The sequence below is a fragment of the Oryctolagus cuniculus genome, chromosome 11 (genome assembly GCF_051225735.1).
Source record: "Oryctolagus cuniculus isolate XC-2025 breed Fujian yellow rabbit chromosome 11, ASM5122573v1, whole genome shotgun sequence".
NCBI lineage: Eukaryota > Metazoa > Chordata > Mammalia > Lagomorpha > Leporidae > Oryctolagus > Oryctolagus cuniculus.
Window position 1 is genome coordinate 91943234 of NC_142877.1, and position 19010 is coordinate 91962243.

At 42.5% G+C, this 19010-nt stretch overlaps 1 protein-coding gene across 2 annotated transcripts in view; it reads right to left on the reverse strand.

Moving 5' to 3' along the window:
- LOC149123561 (uncharacterized) overlaps positions 1–19010 on the reverse strand; it is a 242156-nt gene that overhangs the window by 156295 nt on the left and 66851 nt on the right. The window contains exon 3 of one of the 2 annotated variants that reach the window (XM_089307564.1): positions 7213–7419. In XM_089307564.1, the coding sequence (XP_089163690.1) occupies positions 7213–7419 (207 nt within the window). Of the gene's footprint in view, positions 1–7212; positions 7420–12651; positions 12910–19010 lie in introns of those variants that run through there. The other variant, XR_016216241.1, reaches the window with a different exon arrangement.

Consider the following 19010-nt stretch of genomic DNA (forward strand, 5'->3'; position numbering starts at 1 on the left):
ACACACTCTAGGTAGGTAGGTAGGTAGGGAAAATCTCACTACCTCCAATCTCAAATAAATTAAAAAAATAAAGACAGAAAACTACTACATGAATCTTGTAATTCTGACCCCTTTAGGAAATATGTTACTTATATTCTGCATTCTGGGTAGAACAAATGAGTCTTAGCAAAATAAAAGAGACAGAGGAGGAAGTTGAAGTCAAAAACAAGGAGGGAGTCAGACTGGGTAAATGGATCAGATAAGCCCCCCGAATACTGTCCTGAGAGTGAGTGAAAAGGAAAGATGCTGAGACAGATGGAGTATAGGTTCAGATATGCATCGTGCAGTGGACCATGCTAACTTTCCCAATTACCCAAGTCCATCTTTATCCAGAAATGATTTCAAAGTGGAAAATAGCTTGCACTAATTTTTAATTTGGTCCTGAGAGAAAGGACTGGGAAAAGACATCTTGTTTGAAAAGTGCTGCTTGGTGCACACAAGCTCACCAGGAGGGTTATGGGTCTGCCCACACAATTCCTGTTTCTATTAATGAGAGCTGTGTGGACAAAACCCCAGCCAGAACATCCGTCTTTTAGTGGGCCAGCTAGTGTGCACAATGCTTGGAAAACTATCTCAGGGATACCACAGCAATTATTAAAGCAAATAATATGTGCACTCATCCCTACCAGGCTTTCATAATCATTTTCATAGAGTCCATTAGCCACAGCATTTTGAGAGACATACAATTAGAGTTTGGCTCTGCTATTTGGTAATAGCGACTGCATAAGTCAGTGAGTGTTTGAGTGAAAAGTTGGGGAAGTAGAGAAAGAGAAACATGAACTCCACTTAGAAGAAATTGCCTGCACTCAATCAGGAGTCACTGAAATGACCTAAATGAACATACTTTATTCTTGCCTGCTACATTAACCTCATTACTTTTTGCCCCTAGCTGCAAAGCTGGTTACAGCTTAATTTAAGTCTCTTACACATTATAATTCTCTACTAAGTGGGGTAAAGAGCACATGGTCTCAGTCACCTGCTAAACATATGACATGGGTGTAAATTCATTTGAACCTTAATATTAAAGGACCTTCTTGAATTTGAACCATCTGATACCAGGTTGTGACTTCAATCCAAAACAGACATGCCCTGGAGAGTTGAGACCTTTTCAAAGACAAAGAAGGCTTCTAACCTGCTCACAATTAGCCATTACATGCTACTAGGGGCTGTTTAATTGAGACTGCCACTTTCAATTAACCAGCGACAAGTAAATAGAAGAGTGAATAACCAAAATTAGGTACACATGTTACCCATTATTTCCATTAGGGATTATGATGAAATTGTGTGTTTGCCTTTGCTTTTCTTTCTTCTCTAGCTCCGCAAAGTTATATAAATTAAACTAGTGCAAGATCAGAGCTCTAACTGAATTTTTGCCTTCAAAATGTTGAAGGACCACATGCATGGATGCTTCCGCAGTGCTTCCGCTATGGCAGTCCCTTCTGAATGCAACACTGGCTCTGCAGTGCAACTGCCCAGAATTCCATCAAGAATAAGCAGGCGAGGCTCTTTGTGACTGAAACATACAGATTATTGCTCTTCTCTTCACTGAGCTATAACAAAGGATGGTTAGCCCATAAGACAAAATTCCCTTCCACGCTTGAAGGCCAAGTTTTTCAGTTTCTCTGTTGTGATTCCCCAAGTTTCTGATTGGTGGTCCTTTATAAAGTATTGTATTGAGATGACAGAAGGAGAAAGGAGACAAGGGTTGTATGCAATGATGATGCATTGAGCTAGAAAGATACTCCACTTAGATCTGTGTTTGGAATTGTGTTAAATATCCACCCCCCAAAGAATTGCACTTCAACATTGAATTTTCTGGACCTGACAGCTTTAAAATCTATATTTAAATATGTGTTCTTAAATATATTTAAATCACACATATATTTGAATATCTGTTATTTTAAAATTTTTGGACTATGCCAAACCCTTGACAAATTAAGCATGAATGAAAGATAAACCTTAAAGAAAATGTGTAGCTGAATATAACTCAATATTAACCTGTTTCATATGTTCATCTGTGTAAAAAAGAACTAGAGGAATACAGATACATTTTATATTTGTAGCTTTTTCCCCCCATCATCTAAATCATCCAGCTCTTCCCAGATTTCAATAAAACAGTCGTCTTACTGTTGCTTCTGGTGGTTTGATGACAAGAAAGGAAGGGACTCTGACTTTGTGTGCTAAGGCCCACACAGTATGAAGATCCTGTAATATGCAGCTTATCAAAAAGTTAAGTCATTTTTATGACTGCTCCCCACACATTCCTTTAAAAAATTTATTTATTTGAAAGTAAGAAAGAGGGAGAGAGGGAGAGAGGGAGGGAGGGAGAGGGGGAGAGAGGGAGAGGGAGAGAGAGAGAGAGAGAGAGAATCTTCCATCCACTGATTCAATCCTCAAATGGCTGCAATGGCTGGAGCTGGGCTGGTCTGAAGCCAGGAGCCTGGAGCTTCTTCTGGGTTTTCCAAGTAGGTGTAGGGTCCCAGGCTCTTGGACCATCTTATGTTGCTTTTGCAGGCTTCTTAGTGGGGAGCCAGATCAAAAGTGAAGCAGCCAGGATACGAAATGGCACCCATATGGGGTGCCGATGTAGCAGGTGGCAGCTTTCCCCACTACACCACAATGCTCACCCTTTCTGACACTTTTCAAGAGCACTGTAAATATGAGTCTTCCAACTATAGGCAGGGTCAAATCAAGAGTTCATGTTTTCATAACGTAATTATATGGATCAAGAATCTGAAAACTTTTTCTCTGAAGAAATAGACAGTAAAGGTAGGTTTTTGGGGGGACACGGCCACTATTGCAACTACTTGACTCTATCTCTGCAATGAAAGCCACCCCAGGCAATATGTGAACAAATGAGTGTGCCTGTATTTCAATAAAACTGTGCTTCTAACTGTGGCCTGATTGCTTTAGCTCGAGAACCTCTGATTGTCTGATTCACTTTTAACCTTCCAGCTCACCATCTGAGACTTTGATGTAGAGGAGCATGAGTATAGAACTGAAAGGAATGATCTAGAATCATTTAGAGAACTTGATTTAAAAAAAAATTATAGATTTGGGGATCATGGTTGGAGCACAGTGGGTTAAGCTGCTGCTGGAGGTGCCAGCATTTCATATCATAGTGCTAGTTTGGGTCCCAGCTGCTTTGCTTCCTATTCAATGCCTTGCTAATGAGCCTAAGAAAGCAGCAGAAGACGGACCCAATTCTTGGGCTCCTCCCACACATGTGGGAAAGCTGTAGTGCGCTCCAGGTTCCTGACCTCAGCCTGGTCCAGCCCATTGCAGCCACTGGGGAGTGAAACAGAGGATGGAAGATTCCCTCCCTCACTCCTACCCACCCCCATCACTCTGCATTTCAAATACATTTTAAAAATAAAATAAAATTATTGATCCACATGTCATACCCTCAAATGTTTACTTAGTGAATCTTTCTTTAGGCTGTCCTCATTGATTCCTTTGCAAAGTCAGATTTCTGGTTTTCTTTCCTGGATAATGGCCCCAGATTCTCCAGTAACTTTATAAAATCAGGAGTATCATTTACTCTATTAGTAATTAATGCTAGTTGCTGAAAACAGCAAACTCTCAATCCCACTGGCTCACCCTAGTAGAAATGTGTTTTCTATGAATCTTTTTGTACCTGTGACATCCGGAACTCTTGGAAAAAAGAAACTGACACCAGCACACCAACTCTTGGATGTTCTAACAGGAAAGTGACACACAGGGCATTACTGTTCACAATTTATTGGCCAAATGAAAACAACTCATGCAACTCCAACTTAACTGCAAGGGAGTCTGGGAAAAGGAAATCAGCATATTAGCTTTCAGTGAGCTCAACAACTCACCTGACATGTTTTTATCTGACTCCTCTACTGTAAGGCTGCAATACCACTTGCCTCGTCCAGATTACACAAAAACAGCAAACATTCAAAAAATAATCGTCCGTCAATTCAACTCCGAGCAACTCTGGAACAGCTTAACACCTAAAGCCATTCCTTATACCTAGCATATTGCAAAGGTTAAGTTCTTGGAATTAGAGAATGCAGCAGAGTTCTGTAAATCAAATTAGGCCTTTAAAAAAAAAAAGCCAAAATCCATTATGTGGAACTGGAACTGTTGTGATCTCTGGCTTCTGAACTGGGAACGCGCAGAGAGCTGTCATGGCAAAAGGAAACAACTAACAAACTCATGAACTGTCTTCATGCTGAGTGCTGTTTGTTTAAGTAAGCAATGCTGTGTGTATCCATGATACACAATGTTAGATCAGGAAGAACCAGTGAGATTGCCACCACCGATCGCATATCCAGGGCAGCCAGTTCCTAGTTCTTAGAAGTAGGGAAAATACTGGAGTTGGAGTTATCTGCTTGAATATTTTAATTATTATTATTATTTTTTTTTATTTTTGACAGGCAGAGTGGACAGTGAGAGAGAGAGACAGAGAGAAAGGTCTTCCTTTGCCATTGGTTCACCCTTCAATGGCCGCCGCGGCCGGCGCACTGCGGGCGGCGCACCGCGCTGATCCGATGGCAGGAGCCAGGAGCCAGGTGCTTTTCCTGGTCTCCCATGGGGTGCAGGGCCCAAGCACCTGGGCCATCCTCCACTGCACTCCCTGGCCACAGCAGAGAGCTGGCCTGGAAGAGGGGCAACCGGGACAGAATCCGGCGCCCCGACCGGGACTAGAACCCGGTGTGCCGGCGCCGCTAGGCGGAGGATTAGCCTAGTGAGCCGCGGCGCCGGCCTGCTTGAATATTTTAAAATAGATACGATTTCAAAATTAGAGCCCTCTTTCAAAAAGGGCAAGTGGAAGACAGTGAGGATACTGTCTCTACCGAAAGGAAAAATGAATGGTACAGTCTCACAGGCATCTACTCCATTAACAGAGAGTTTCATCTAGATGTTTGAAAATAATTCCTAAATATTTAGGAAGATTTATGGCCTTCCCCACACAAAAGCTAAGCCATTAAATGAAACTATTGTCCTAGGAAAGTTTGGGGTTCTGGGAAAAAAAGAACTAAGGAAATACTTAGGAAAATCACAATTTCATTGACCAATTATGATTTATGGTCTGTAATTGTCCGAGCACATGACCTGCTCTTTCAAAGTGAAAGGAAATGCTAATCAGTGAAGAGGGTTGTCCTGCGCTGCACATGCCTTCCTCAGTATAGACTGTGATGGCAACGTTGCACAAGAAGGGTTCGCTCTCACAGACCTACGCGTGATAACCCAGCCAAGTTGCTATTTCAGCCCTGCTGTTGGCCTTTCATCTCAGGGCCTTTATCTAAGTCCCTTCTTTATTAACCTGATAACTGTCTCACCATAGCTTATCTTTCATTTCTTACAGCAGTCTCATTCTTTCTGAGAAACAAGCCACCTCGGATAAAGCACAAAACATCGGGTCAGCCCATGCAGAACTATGTCGCTTTTTCGACACGTGCAAGGAATCTAGGGCTCTGCAGAACTGCAGATATGACAAGGAATTGTAAGTCAATTTCAACTGTTAGGCTCATCATCTAGATGCTGAGAACCCCCCATAATAACTGTACAAGCTCATAAAACCTGACAAACTACCCTTTGGAAAAATATATAAAATCAAACTACCTCTGATCCATTCACCAGGGACCGACATATTATAAATAAATAACTGTTACAGCACCATGGTGAGCAGCCAGCAGCTTCCTCAGAATCTTCAATTCAATGCCTTTTAAAGAAAATAAAGTGAGATTTCTTGAGTGTTAAGCTTGGAAGGATACCTTTATTCAAATGGCAAGAGTGGCATTTTGGGGGAGAAGGTGCTGGTACCTTAGAATATTTTTAAATATTCTAGACCCTGTATCACACAGTTAGAGAAAGCTTACTCATGAGGTTTATTCCCAAAAGAAAACAAGTCAATAACCTTTCCATAGATAAGGATTTGAAACTGCAATTATCTTACATTAAATTTCTCATTAGGAATAATTTATTATGCAAAACAGCCGAGTCAACAGTTTACCACTCATATATCAGCAAGCCTAGATCAAACATGTCATAAAGGCACAGTTGAGAGATATCATTTGTTGATTAAGGCCTATTACAAACAAATACCCTTTCCCCTGATTTCATAATCAACAAGATGATACTGAGATTTTACCACTTACTTATGGTCATTGAGTTCATAAGCCACAGATATTTAGAGCAGAAATGATCTTGAGGGATTTATCTAAAAACAGCTTCATTTTACAGATGAAAAAACACATTCCCAGAATGGTTAAAGGACTTGTGAAGAGAACAAAATCCAAACCAGAACCCTCCTCCAGGTCCGACCCCTTCATCCCCTGTTTCCGGCTGCATATAAATAGCAGAGACTGGTTTTCCACAAAGGCTGAATTGGTAACTGGAAAGATGTTTGAATGATAGGCATTTGCAAGCACTCCTACAGGAAGCAAGGGTTGTTGGCTTTGAAATAACCCAACTGTTATTCACATGTGCCCCATGACAACTTTCTGCTCATCTGTTGAAATTTAGTTGCCATAAAAATAACAAACATTTTCCACTTGTCCCTAACTCTTTCTTGTTACCACTGACAAATGACTCACTGAGAAACAACTTTTGTCAGCGTCCAGTTGCGTAGTGGATTTTTATAACTGCCTTTCCTGGGTCAAGGATCAGCCATGTGTAACCCTTTGGGGATATTATTGGGTATAAACTCTGTGGCAACTGCACTTGCTACATCATTCATTTAATTGGTTCAAGTATAATGCCAGGAAGACCAAAGTTAACACACTCATACTCAGTATGTCTCACGCCAGGCAGGAAAGAGAAAACACCAGCCTTTGGCTCCAAGAGAACATGCAGAGGGTAACAACTTCATTAGCAATACTACAGCACAAGCCCACGAGCGTGACAAGGGACCCCTTGTATTTCTACATACAAAAGCCTACACACAAGTTCATATTTCTACCAAAACTCAAATGCATTATTTTTCATAGGTTAGGAAAGAAATACAGAAAGTCTAAAGCATTTACCATAAGTCACATAATTAGTTACTAATAGAACTCAGATAAGAATCCACTTTTCCCAGTATCTACAAAGAGGCTACAGTAGTTTGTAGAACAGCAGAATGAAAAGAAAATGTGGGGTGGACATTTAGACTAGAAGTTAAGATTCTGCATAATATGCCAGCTTCCCACATCAGAGTACCTGGGTTCAGAAACAGCTCCAGCTCCTGACTCCAGTTTCCTGTTAATGCAGACCCTGGAAGGCAGTGGCGATGACTCGGGTGGTTGGGTCCCTGCCACCATGTGGAAGATGTGGGTTGAATTCCTTCCTTGAGCTGCAGCCTGGCCCACTCCCAGCCATCGTGGGCACTTGGTGAGGGTACCAGTGAAGGGAGCTCTTTCTATATATCTGTCTCAAATAAACAAATAAATGAAATAATGTGAATTTTCCAAGAACCTTTTGATGATCCCTTTTATTACAATGTTCTTTTCATTAGACTTGTGGTTCACAATGATTCTTTAAGGCTTATAATAGGTTTATGTGTTCACACAATCTTGCATGCTGGCAACCTTTAGATTCCTAATTATATTCTAAGCTAATTCTAATCTATTCCTGAAGATTCTTTACGTAAAAAGTACTATCAAAGGGGCTGGCACTATGGTATAGAGGGTAAAGCCACTGCCCACAGTGCCAGCATCCCATATGGGCACCCGTTTAAGTCCCAGCCACTCCACTTCTGATCCAGCTCTCTGCTATGGCCTGGGAAAGCAGTAGAAGATGGCTCAAGTGCTTGGGCTCCTGCACCCACATGGGAGACCTGGAGGAAGCTCCTGACTCCTGGCTTCAGATCAGTGCAGCTCCGGCCACTGCGGCCAACTGGGGAGTGAACCAGCAGATGGAATCTCTTCTTTCTCTCGCTCTCCCTCTCTCCCTTTCTCCTTCTCTCCCTCTCCTTCTCTCTGTAACTGACTTTCAAGTAAAATAAATAAATTTTAAATAAATTTTTAAATACTATTATAACTTACTGCTATAATTTAGCCTATTTTTCTCTCCATTAAAAAATAAAAAAAAATCAGTTCAAAGCAGAGCAACAAATGTATTGCTATACCCAATTGTGTTAATAATTCCGGAACCAAAATAAAATTTGTTCTGTCAGTGTGGAGGGAATATGAGGGAGATATATTTAATTTTGTTTATAATGCATTAAAGGAGATCTCACAATGATTGTCTTTGAAACATTGCTGACGTTCTCACTTTGAAAATTATTATGGGTCTTTCCACAGAGAGGGGGAAAGGGACCTGAATTTAAGATTAATCCTGAGTTAAAAAGGAAAAGCAGAGAGATAAGATCAAAGGCAAAATCATCCCTAAGGGCTTTAGATTCTCTGAAGAATTTGTTCTCTTCCCAAACATCAGTTAGAATAAAGCAGATACACAGTTCTTTACTCAGAAGATACAAAGCATTACATTCTACACCAATGAAACAGGAGTTCCCATAAACCGGTTGAGGACAGCAGGTCAAAGGAGCCCTTTGTGACAGTGGGTTAGAACTTCTGATAGTACAATCTTCTCTTTTTCATTTCCCGAAAGTTAGTGGTTAAAACGACTGTGCCGAAGAAATATGTCCTACTGAGTCACAGAACTGAGAGCGCCAACAGTCACGGTCCCGATAGAAGCTCTTTTCTGGAGATTTATACTTGGGCTGATTCACAGCTTCCCACACACTGAGGGGATGGAGGGGAAAAAGAGTACCCACCTCTTCCAGTTAACTATAAAATGTATGAAACAAAAAAATCATCTCAGCGCTTCAAAAATGTGGGAGCAGTGGCGTTCTTTGTAGTTACAGAAATGAAGATACTCCCAATTAAACATATTTCCAAGTGAGTCATTTCTTGGGCAGAGGAAGGTAGCACTGTGGGAAGAACACCTCCTCTGTATATTTTTTAAGAAAACACAAAAGTGAAGGCAAACTAACTTGCACAGTGAAAGATTACCCCAACTGATGAACTAAACTGACAGATTGCGAACCAAAGAAATGAATGAGATTGTCAGAGACCCAGCTATGATGAACGCTTAAACACACAAGCTAGTTCCATGAATAGCATGGTCTTTCCTCCCCATGCTTCTTCCTGAGGGGAGAGGGGAAGGAACCTGACATTAATTTACGCCTTCCTCTGAGCTATGCCAGCTTTCTCACATGCTGGCATTTGTAAACCTCTGTGTAGGCCCACAGTGTGGGTCACCCCTATTATCCAGAAAGGGTAATAAGAAAAGCCTAGAGAAAGGGAATTCACATATACGAACTACTTAATACATGTTTGCATTCAGTAAGAAAATTATCAAGGATTATTGAATTATAAATCCACTGAGAGGTGAATTAAAAAAAAAAACATCCCCAGTTTGCTAAAACAAAAATGACAACTCTAATATGCCTTGGAGACATCAGGACTCAAAGAAGTTCAAAACACCCATCTCAGTTTACTGGCTAGAGCATCAAGAATGAGTGATCATTCATAGCATTTCTAACAATGAACTAGTTGTTCAGAATTCACAGTTGAATATATGAAGCCAGTCAACGTTCTGCACAGTCTATTAGAGCAGTCACTAAGCCATATGCAGCGATTTCTTTAAAGTCAAATTGGTTAGGCACTCATGACAATGAAAACTTCGGTTCCTCAGGAGTGGTCGCTACAGAGCAAGTGCCCCGCCGCCACATGTGGCAAGTGGTTACTGTTTGGGATGGAACAGACAGACAGCATGTCATCACTGCAGCAACTTTATGGGACAGCACTACTGGACCCTGGTTGTTCTAAATTAAGAAAGGCATTTAACATATAATCTTGTTCGGGAGTTCTTTGAAAAAGACTACTTTATATTCACACAGTACTTCATAATTTTCCAAAGACCAAAAAAAGAAAAAGATTATTTATCTGAAACATGCTAAAATCATCCTCTTCCTATAGAAAAAAAAAAAAAAAAAAACTGACTCGGTCAGATATGGGATCCGAAAGCCACGAGGCTCACCCCAGTCTCCTCGTGCAGCATTTTCAGGGCTTAGTGCAAATACACACTCGCGAATCCGACAAGGCTTCAAGTCACAGCCCCAGTGCACCCCCGCTGCGTGACATGAACAAGTACGTAATGTTTCCGGGCTGCAGCTTCCTGACCTGAGAAACTGGGACTGTAAGGATTGCAGAAAATAGCACCGAGTACCACCAGGTGGACTTGGTCCACTGCTCAGGCATGAGAGCAGGGCAGAAGTTCGCCTCCTGACCATGCGGCACGATTCCTCTTTTTTTCCTTTTAATATTAATAAAAATATTTCTCCATGTTACTCTCTACAAATAGAACCAACAGACGTGGTTCATAATTTAGGAAGCTGATTTTGAGTACACTGGCATTTCCAAGTGTTATATATTCTCTCCTCCCAGCTGCTATATTTGTGCTGCCTCAAAATTATTGTCAGGATTAAATGAGAATTTAAATAATATATACAGTCTGACTAGTGGATGTTCCATAAATGCAAATGCCCTCCCTCTTCACCTTCCTTCTCAACCCTAATATCCCTTGCCTCTCCCCAGTGTGCACCTGTGGCACCACGCTACTTAGGAAACCTGAGAGGTTTATCCTGAATGGACAGATAACCTAGCCATTTTTTGACAATGTGATAGAGTAACATACATGAGGGGTCTTCAAAGCACTTGTGGAAAATGCACATTATCTTTTGCTTCTGTTCTCCAAGGACTTTTTGGAAGCATGCTGGTGGTTTTCCTAAGACTATATTCATATATTACATACTAAAATAGAAAGCCGTCAGAAAGGAAGATGAAATACTAATTCCTTGTACAGGAAGCTTTAAGAATGTGCCTGTCCCATATATTGATTATCCAGCTAATGGAGAGGTATATTCTAAAATGTTTCTTCTAGTTTGCTTAAAGATCATCACAGAATGAGCAGACCTACTGTTCTAATTATGCGGTATTCAAGACACTAAATTTAGTCTACATACCCAAGGTCACTGATTTTTTATATTTATATTTATGAATTTGGGGGACAACTGTATTTTAGTTAACTTTAATTTTTCAAAAATATATTTGTACTGTATTAATCCTCCAAAGAGTCCTGAAATAAATAAATAAATGATGAGAGAACTGTCCAGCTCCAGGGAGGTGGGTGCTTTTAGCATCACCTGGCTGGTACCAGGACCAGCTGGCCTGAGTATAGGCTAAAAAACTGAATCTTAAACTACCTGCCCAAAATTTACCCATGTTTAGCTACCATTTTGCTCTTCAGAGCCTATCGAGGCTCCATATACACATTTCACTGGAATCTGAACTCTGTAATGCCTAAAGTAGGGCAGCTATTATCTCATTTTTCCAGACGAGGAACTCGAGAATCCAAGAGATTATACAACAAAAATAAATAGGACTAGAATTCAAGTCATTCAATTCCTCAGCTCATGACTTTTCTACTATCCAAGTCACCAAATTAAGTGAAGTTCTTATTAGAATGGGCCTGAACATACTGTATTTTATCTATTAAGTCAAAAATCATTGTATAGGGAAGAGCCACGTAGACCAAACCATGGATAGCTAGGAGTAAATGCAAACCAGAGAAACCCATAGGGCAGCACCAGGCACAGAAAGGCTGTAGATGGAGTTGCCTAGTTGCACACCTCTGAGCTCTGTGGTCACCTCTGTTTTTATCAGCAGCCTTATTAGCCAATGGGAAGAGACACAGTGAGTGTGTATTGAGAGTTCACAGATTAAACAAATTTGGAAGGAATGATGAGAAGATTGAAGAACAAAAGTAGCATTCAAAAAATTTTCAGGGTACAATAAGGCAAAATTAATAGGAGAGTTTTCATAAGGTAAATATGAGACCCTGCTGTTATGGGCTGAATTGTATCCCCATCAAAACTCATATATTGAAGCCTTAACTCAACAGTCCCTGGGAATGTCACTATACTTGGAAATATGACCTTTATGGGTGATAATTAAGTTAAAATGAGGCCATTAGATTGGGCCCCAACCTGAACCAATTGATGTCCTTATAAGAACAGGAAATTTGGAACCAACATCGTGGCTTTGCAGGTTAAACAACTACCTCCAACGCTGGCATCCCAAATCACAGTGCCACATCGAGTCTGGGTCATTGCCACTTTCTATCCAGCTTCTTAGTAATGCACCTAGGAAGGCGGCAAAAGATTGCCGAGTACCTGAACCCTGCCACACAAGTGGGAGACCTGAACGGACTTCCTGGCTCCTGGCTTCAGCATGGCCCAGACCCGGCTACTGCAGTCATTTGGGTAGTGAACCAACAGGTGAAAAATCTTTCTTTCTCTGTCTTGCTCTCCTTTTGTCACTCTGCCTTTCAAATACACGTTTATGTTAATAAAAGGAGAAGAAATCTGGACATGCATAGAGACATTAGGGATACACAGAGGAAAGACCCCGTGAAGACAGAGCAGGAAGGTGGCCATTTGAAAGTCAACCCTGCTGACACATCGCTATTGCACATCCAGTCTCCAGAACTGTGGGATGATATATTTCTGATGGGTATGTCCGTGGTATTTTGTTATGTCTGCCCTAGGAAATGAATACACATGCATTTCAGAAACAGACAAAAAGATCTATTGTGTACAAGATGGGAAGTATCTAGCTCAATAATATGTGATGGCAGAGAAGAGCAAGAAGCCCTACTCAAGGGAATCTCTGGGAAAGTACATCATAGACTTGACTACCCAAAACATGAACAACACTAAATGAATTCATAAAAGTCTCTTATCGGAGGCAGCAATTTCTCTGGTGTCCGAAACAATTGTCTGCTCCAACCCAATCATTTCTTGGTCGTTGGACTCTGGATGGCTCATCTTTCTCTGTGCCTCACTGCCCTCATCTGAAAAACAGGAAAGTCAGAAGGAATCTCAAGAGATCATGAATCCGGGGCCAGAGTTCTGGCATAGTGGTTAATCCACTGCCTACAACACTAGCATCCCACATGGGTGCCAATTCAAGTCCTGGCTGCTCCACTTCCAGTTCAGCTCCCTGCTAATGCTCCTGGGAAAGCAGCAGAAGACAGCCCAGGTGCTTGGGTGCCTACACCCATGTAGGAGACCTGGAGGAAGCTCCTGGCTTTGGCCTGGCCCAGCCCTATCTGTTGTGGTCATTTGAGGAGTGAACTAGCAGATGGATGATTTCTCTCTGTGTGTGTGTGTGTGTGTGTGTGTGTGCACGCGCGCGTAAAACTCTGCCTTTCAAATAAATAAATCTTAAAAAAAAAAAAAAAGAGGAGAGTGAGATCATTAATATCATGTGCCTAGCACAAGGACTAGCATGGAAAAATACTAGCCCCATCTGTTGTGATCATCTGGGGAGTGAACCAGTACATGGACGATTCTCTACCTCTCCCTCCCTCCCTTTCTCCCTATCTCTAACTCTGCCTTTCAAGTAAAGAAACGCATCTTTAAAAAAAAAAAAAAAGGCGAGTGATATCATGAGCGTCATGTGCTCAGCACAAGGACAGGCATGAAGCAAACTGTAAATAAAAGCCACTGTTGTTAGCATTAGTGTGCCCTTTACCAGCCCTATGGCACGATAAGACACTCACTGTGCTGGTAGACAATCAGATCACATCAGAATAGCAATTTGGGCTCCAAAAATCCCACTTTAAAAAACACGGTAATTATAAAATAACAGCAAGTACCATTTGAATGCCCGTGCTGTGTCAAGTGTTGGAGCCTACATCTTTAATCCTCACAGTTCCTCCTTTAAACTCTGTATCATCATCAACATCTTCCAAATGAGGAAACCGAAACCCATGAAGATTCTAAGGGGTGGAGCCAGCGTTTCAAGTTGAACGCCTGACTCCAAAAATCATTCCTTCTCCTTCCTGTAGGCTCAGAAGACACTTGAAATACAACTAAGGAGAAGCATGACACAGGGATTATTAAGGACACTGACAAGAATGTAGAATTGTTACAAACACTATCAAGTCTGGATTAGGTTTTGTTCAATCAACAGAACCAACCAAGCAGTGGAAGTTTTAGGGGGTAAGAGGAGGAGCACACCTCAACACAGACTCTTCTAAAAAAGGAATCAAAGGATGAAACAGGTTCCTTCAAGAAAGCCCACAAAAACACTTGGCGGAAATCTTGTAATGGTTGTATTCAAGTACCAACCGAGTATTTCTAAGGGGTGACCTTTGAGGTCCCTCCCAGACATAAAAATCGCTATCTGTGCATCAGGGATAAGCAGGCAATAGAAATAGTAAGAAAGGCAGAGATTTTACCATTTGCAAATATTTGGGAGCACTGGCAGTGACCAGCAAGAAAATGTACTAGAGAACCAACCACAGGGTCAGGGACTAAGATGCAGGACTTCAGTCCCAGGAGCACTGGAGTTCCAGACAGGGAAGTGGGGAGGCCACCAGACAAAGCAACACAAACAGCTGAGTTTTCTAGGCTGCAAGTCTTGGGTGAAGAAACAAAGCAAGACCCCGTCTGAAGCAGGATGGTTTAATGGCCCCAAGTGGTGAATGGTTAAATTTCAATTTCTGCCTCTGCACTGACCGGCTGTGTGTTTGGGGCCCTGTAATAAAGCAAATGCCCATTAAATGTTGGTTGACATTACTCTTACTCCTGAGTATAAATTTTGTCAAAGTTTATGGAGCAGAGCCAAAGCTAAAGATAAGCTCATTCTTCAAAGATTACAGCAATAGAGGAGTAAGGATTTCAGTAAACCATAGAACATTCTACATGTAAAGCAGAAAATATGAAAAGCTCTATTTCTGAGAATTAATACCTACATATGGAAGTTTCTGAACTTAAAGATTTAAGCTGTGGTTAAAACTCCCACTCACGGTTCTTCCCTTATGTAAAACAGTTCATACGTGTAGTTTAATGCAACCTTCATTTGTGGATAGGTTGCAAGAGTCAAGATTGTAGGCTATACAACCACATTGTCTGTGTTCAAATTTCACACAGGTCATTACCAACTGGGTGATCTTGCCAGGTTAGCTGAGACCACTGGACCCTAATTCCCTTCTTGGTGAAATGGAGATGATGGTGGCACCTACTCCAGATCAATGCAAGCCTTTAAAAGCACAACAGTGTCTGCCAGCAGAGCGAGGGTTACTGATGATGACAATTCTGGTTCATTCCCAGGCATTGTGAAAGGTAAAGGAACGCAGTGATACGGAAGGCATAGTTCCTCATCCTACCACCATGACTGAGCTAATAAAGACGACAGATTCAAAAGCTGAACCAATAAAATGTGCTGAGTGCAATGCTGCCTTCCCTATCACTAGATAAAAGGGACTACGAGAGGAGAGGTAGCTACTTTAACCTGGGAAGGCTTCCTGGCAGAGGAAATACCTGAATTAAGTCTTCAATGATAAGTAGATGGTCCAAGTTCTAGTAGCACAATTTAGTTTTAAGAAGTCAGTCTTATCTTTATTTCCCACTTCGCAAATGTGCTCACTGACTTAACAAATATTCACTGGGGGACTAATCCATCCAGATACCATTCTAGAAGCAGTAGGCAGAACAGTAATCTAGAGACTTAATTCTTGCTCTCATGAAGGTTGCATTCCAGAAAGGGAGACAGCCCAGACACTGTGAATACTGTAAGCTTGCCTCACGTAACAGCAACATCACCTACTACTGTTTCACATTGTGCTGTTCCCGAAGCAGACTCCCTATTGAGAGGTAGCAGAAGTGCTGGGCTGTGATTCGGCCCGCATACAGTCCTCAGCCAACCTCCCAGGGAGCTCTCCCACTGAGAGTGACCATCAGAGCTACCCAGGCTGGATCTGGACTGCTGGGCCTTTTCATTTCTGTTGTGACCAGATTTTGGACGCAGGCTGTGCTGGCAAGAGTGCGTGACCCTGGGTGAGGTGGCTCTCTTCAGCCAAAGCCAATTCCCAAAGAGGGCTGACAGATGAGGCTGTCGTCTGGCGACCGTCCTGGCGGCTGGGGCTAAATCCTTCCATCTTAACACTTGCACTCACGACTTGTCAGATTCTGGCCTGCTAGAATGTAAGTTCTACAGGGCGAGGACCTAACGTTTCCTACGATGTGGCTCTGGCACCTAAAACAGACTACCTGCACAAGACAGGCACTTCCTACGTGTTTCTTAAGCTGATGAATTAATTGGTATTACATTATTGCATCACAGCATATACGTAAGCCAACAGCTTCTCAAGGATGAGGTCAAGTTGGGATATATTTTTAAATAACTTGTATTTATTATTGCTATGACATAATTACAAATATATTTCCTTTAAAAACCCTGACTTAAAAATGTGATCAGTAATTTGAAAGTCTATTATCATCACAGTTTATTTTTTAGATAAATAAAATACTTCGTGTCTTTTATTTATTTACTTGAAAGACAAAGAAATGGAAAGAAAGAGCTCCCATCACTGATTCACTCTCCAAGTACTTGAGCGTTCAGGCAGGAAGCTAGAACTGGGAGAAGAGCCAAGAAATGAACTTGGACTCTGATAGGAGATGTGGGTGTCCCAACCCAGTGTCTTACCTGCTAGGCTAAGCACCTGCCCCCTAAACTGAATCTGTTTTACTACTTCATGTTAATGGCCATTGGTATGGCCTATGCTTCCATACTCTCCCCTCAAACTCATATGTGAAAGCCTCACCTGAAGTAACTCAGAATATAACTACCTTAGTACATAAGGTTTTAAATAGATAATTAAGTTAAAAGAAGGTCTTCAGGATGAGCTGTACTCCAATCTGAGTGGTGTCCTTATACACAGGAAATCATGACACAGACTGAACCCACAGAGGCAGAACCAAAGAGGGCAAAGGTGGCCAACTACAAGCCGGGAAGAAAAACATCGGAACAAACAACTCTGCCAAGACCTTGAGCGCAGACCTCCTGGCCTCCAGAACCGTGAGGATATAAACTCCTTCAGCTTACACCACAGTGTCGCGGTGCTTTGTTTGGACGCTCCTAGTAAATTAATAGCCAACGCATCTGAAGAAGTTAACTAGCAAAGGCACAGCATATCCAACGTACACACAAAATTGGGGTGGGGGCCATCATTAAAAATAGTGGAATAGTGGGTGTTATCCACATCTAAATATTCTGTATAAAAGGGGGAAAAGTTACTTTATTGGTAGTTGTTTGGCATAGCAGTTAAGAACTACATCCCACACAGGACTACCTGTGTTCACTCCCAGCTCCAGCTCCCGATTCCAGCTTCCCACCAACGCAGACCCGAGCGGCAGCAGGGAGGATGAAGTCATTGAGTTCCCAGATCCCAGCTTTGGCCATGGCTCAGCTCCAGCCATTTCAGGTATTTGAGGAGTAACCAGTAGATGGGAGCCTGCCTGTCTCTCTCTCTCCCTGTGTGTGTGTGTGTGTGTGTGTGTCTCTCTCTCTCTTTCTCTCTCTCTTTCCCTTCCTGCCCCACCATCTAAGATAAATAGATAAGTTATTTTAATTCTTAACAGATTTGGCTCAGTCATTGCCTTGAACTTGTCATATGACTACGGGGACAATGAGGCTCCTCTACCATTTCATTGTTGCTCACTTCTGCTTAAATCTGTCAGGGTCATTTTCAAGCTACTTGTCTATCAGTAAGAGTTCATTCATTTAAAACAAGATCATTTGAGGCCGGCGCCACGGCTCACTAGGCTAATTCTCCGCCTAGCGGCGCCGGCACACCGGGTTCTAGTCCCGGTCAGGGTGCCGGATTCTGTCCCGGTTGCCCCTCTTCCAGGCCAGCCCTCTGCTGTGGCCAGGGAGTGCAGTGGAGGATGGCCCAGGTGCTTGGGCCCTGCACCCCATGGGAGACCAGGAAAAGCACCTGGCTCCTGGCTCCTGCCATCGGATCAGCGCGGTGCGCCGGCCGCAGCGCGCCGGCCGCGGCGGCCATTGGAGGGTGAACCAACGGCAAAAGGAAGACCTTTCTCTCTGTCTCTCTCTCTCACTGTCCACTCTGCCTGTCAAAAAAAAAAAAAAAAAAAAAAAAAAACAAGATCATTTGAGACACTTCAAAAAATTCATGGAGGCCAGTGCCGTGGCTCACTTGGCTAATTCTCTGCTTGTGGCGCCGGCACACCGGGTTCTAGTCCCGGTCAGGGCGCTGGATTCTGTCCCAGTTGCCCCTCTTCCAGTCCAGCTCTCTGCTGTGGCCCGGGAAGGCAGTGGAGGATGGCCCAGGTCCTTGGGCCCTGCACCCGCACGGGAGACCAGGAGGAGGAGCCTGGTGCCTGGCTTCAGATCACTGGCCACAGTGCGCCGGCCGTAGCAGCCATTTTGGGGGTGAACCAACGGAAAGGAAGACCTTTTTCTCTGTCTCTAACTCTGCCTGTCAAAAAAAAAATTTAAAAGTTCATGGAAAATACATATCATTTAACATCGCATAAATTTTAAATTCTTACACTAAAATACTAAACTTTTAATTTCACTTTCCCCTGAGCTTTCTGAAGGACCCTTGTATAATACATCAAGTCACTCACCAAACCTTACTTCTCAAGTCTGAAAGCAAACAAGATGGTGGCAGCAGGGGCGTGCTCCCCACCTCGGCCTCGAGGAACACGCCATTCCCACTGGGCAAGATACAAAACCACCTAAGGCACAGATGAGGAAGATCCAAGCAAGTGCAGGCGTACTCACCAGCTTCATCTCTTACATCCTTAGACAAAAATATGTCATAGCTGCATTCATTTCTCCCCAGACCCCAGATGAGTGTCTGTCATCAACCTCCATGACGCTCCAAACCCCACCTGAGAAACCATCCCCTTGAATAAACAAAGAAAACAGCTGTTTCCTGAATCCCTTCTTAGACAAAAGCCACATCTGGCCTTTGTTCTATTACGTGTAGAATTATCGAGGCCCTCAGTGACTTGCCACACTCTGAAATCTCTCTTCAACAGCGAACACCAGCCTCATACTCCTCCTTCTCCGAGTCTTACAGGTTGTATTTCCTGATGGCCCTGAAGCATGCCCTTCTCTAGCAAAAAAAAAAAAAAA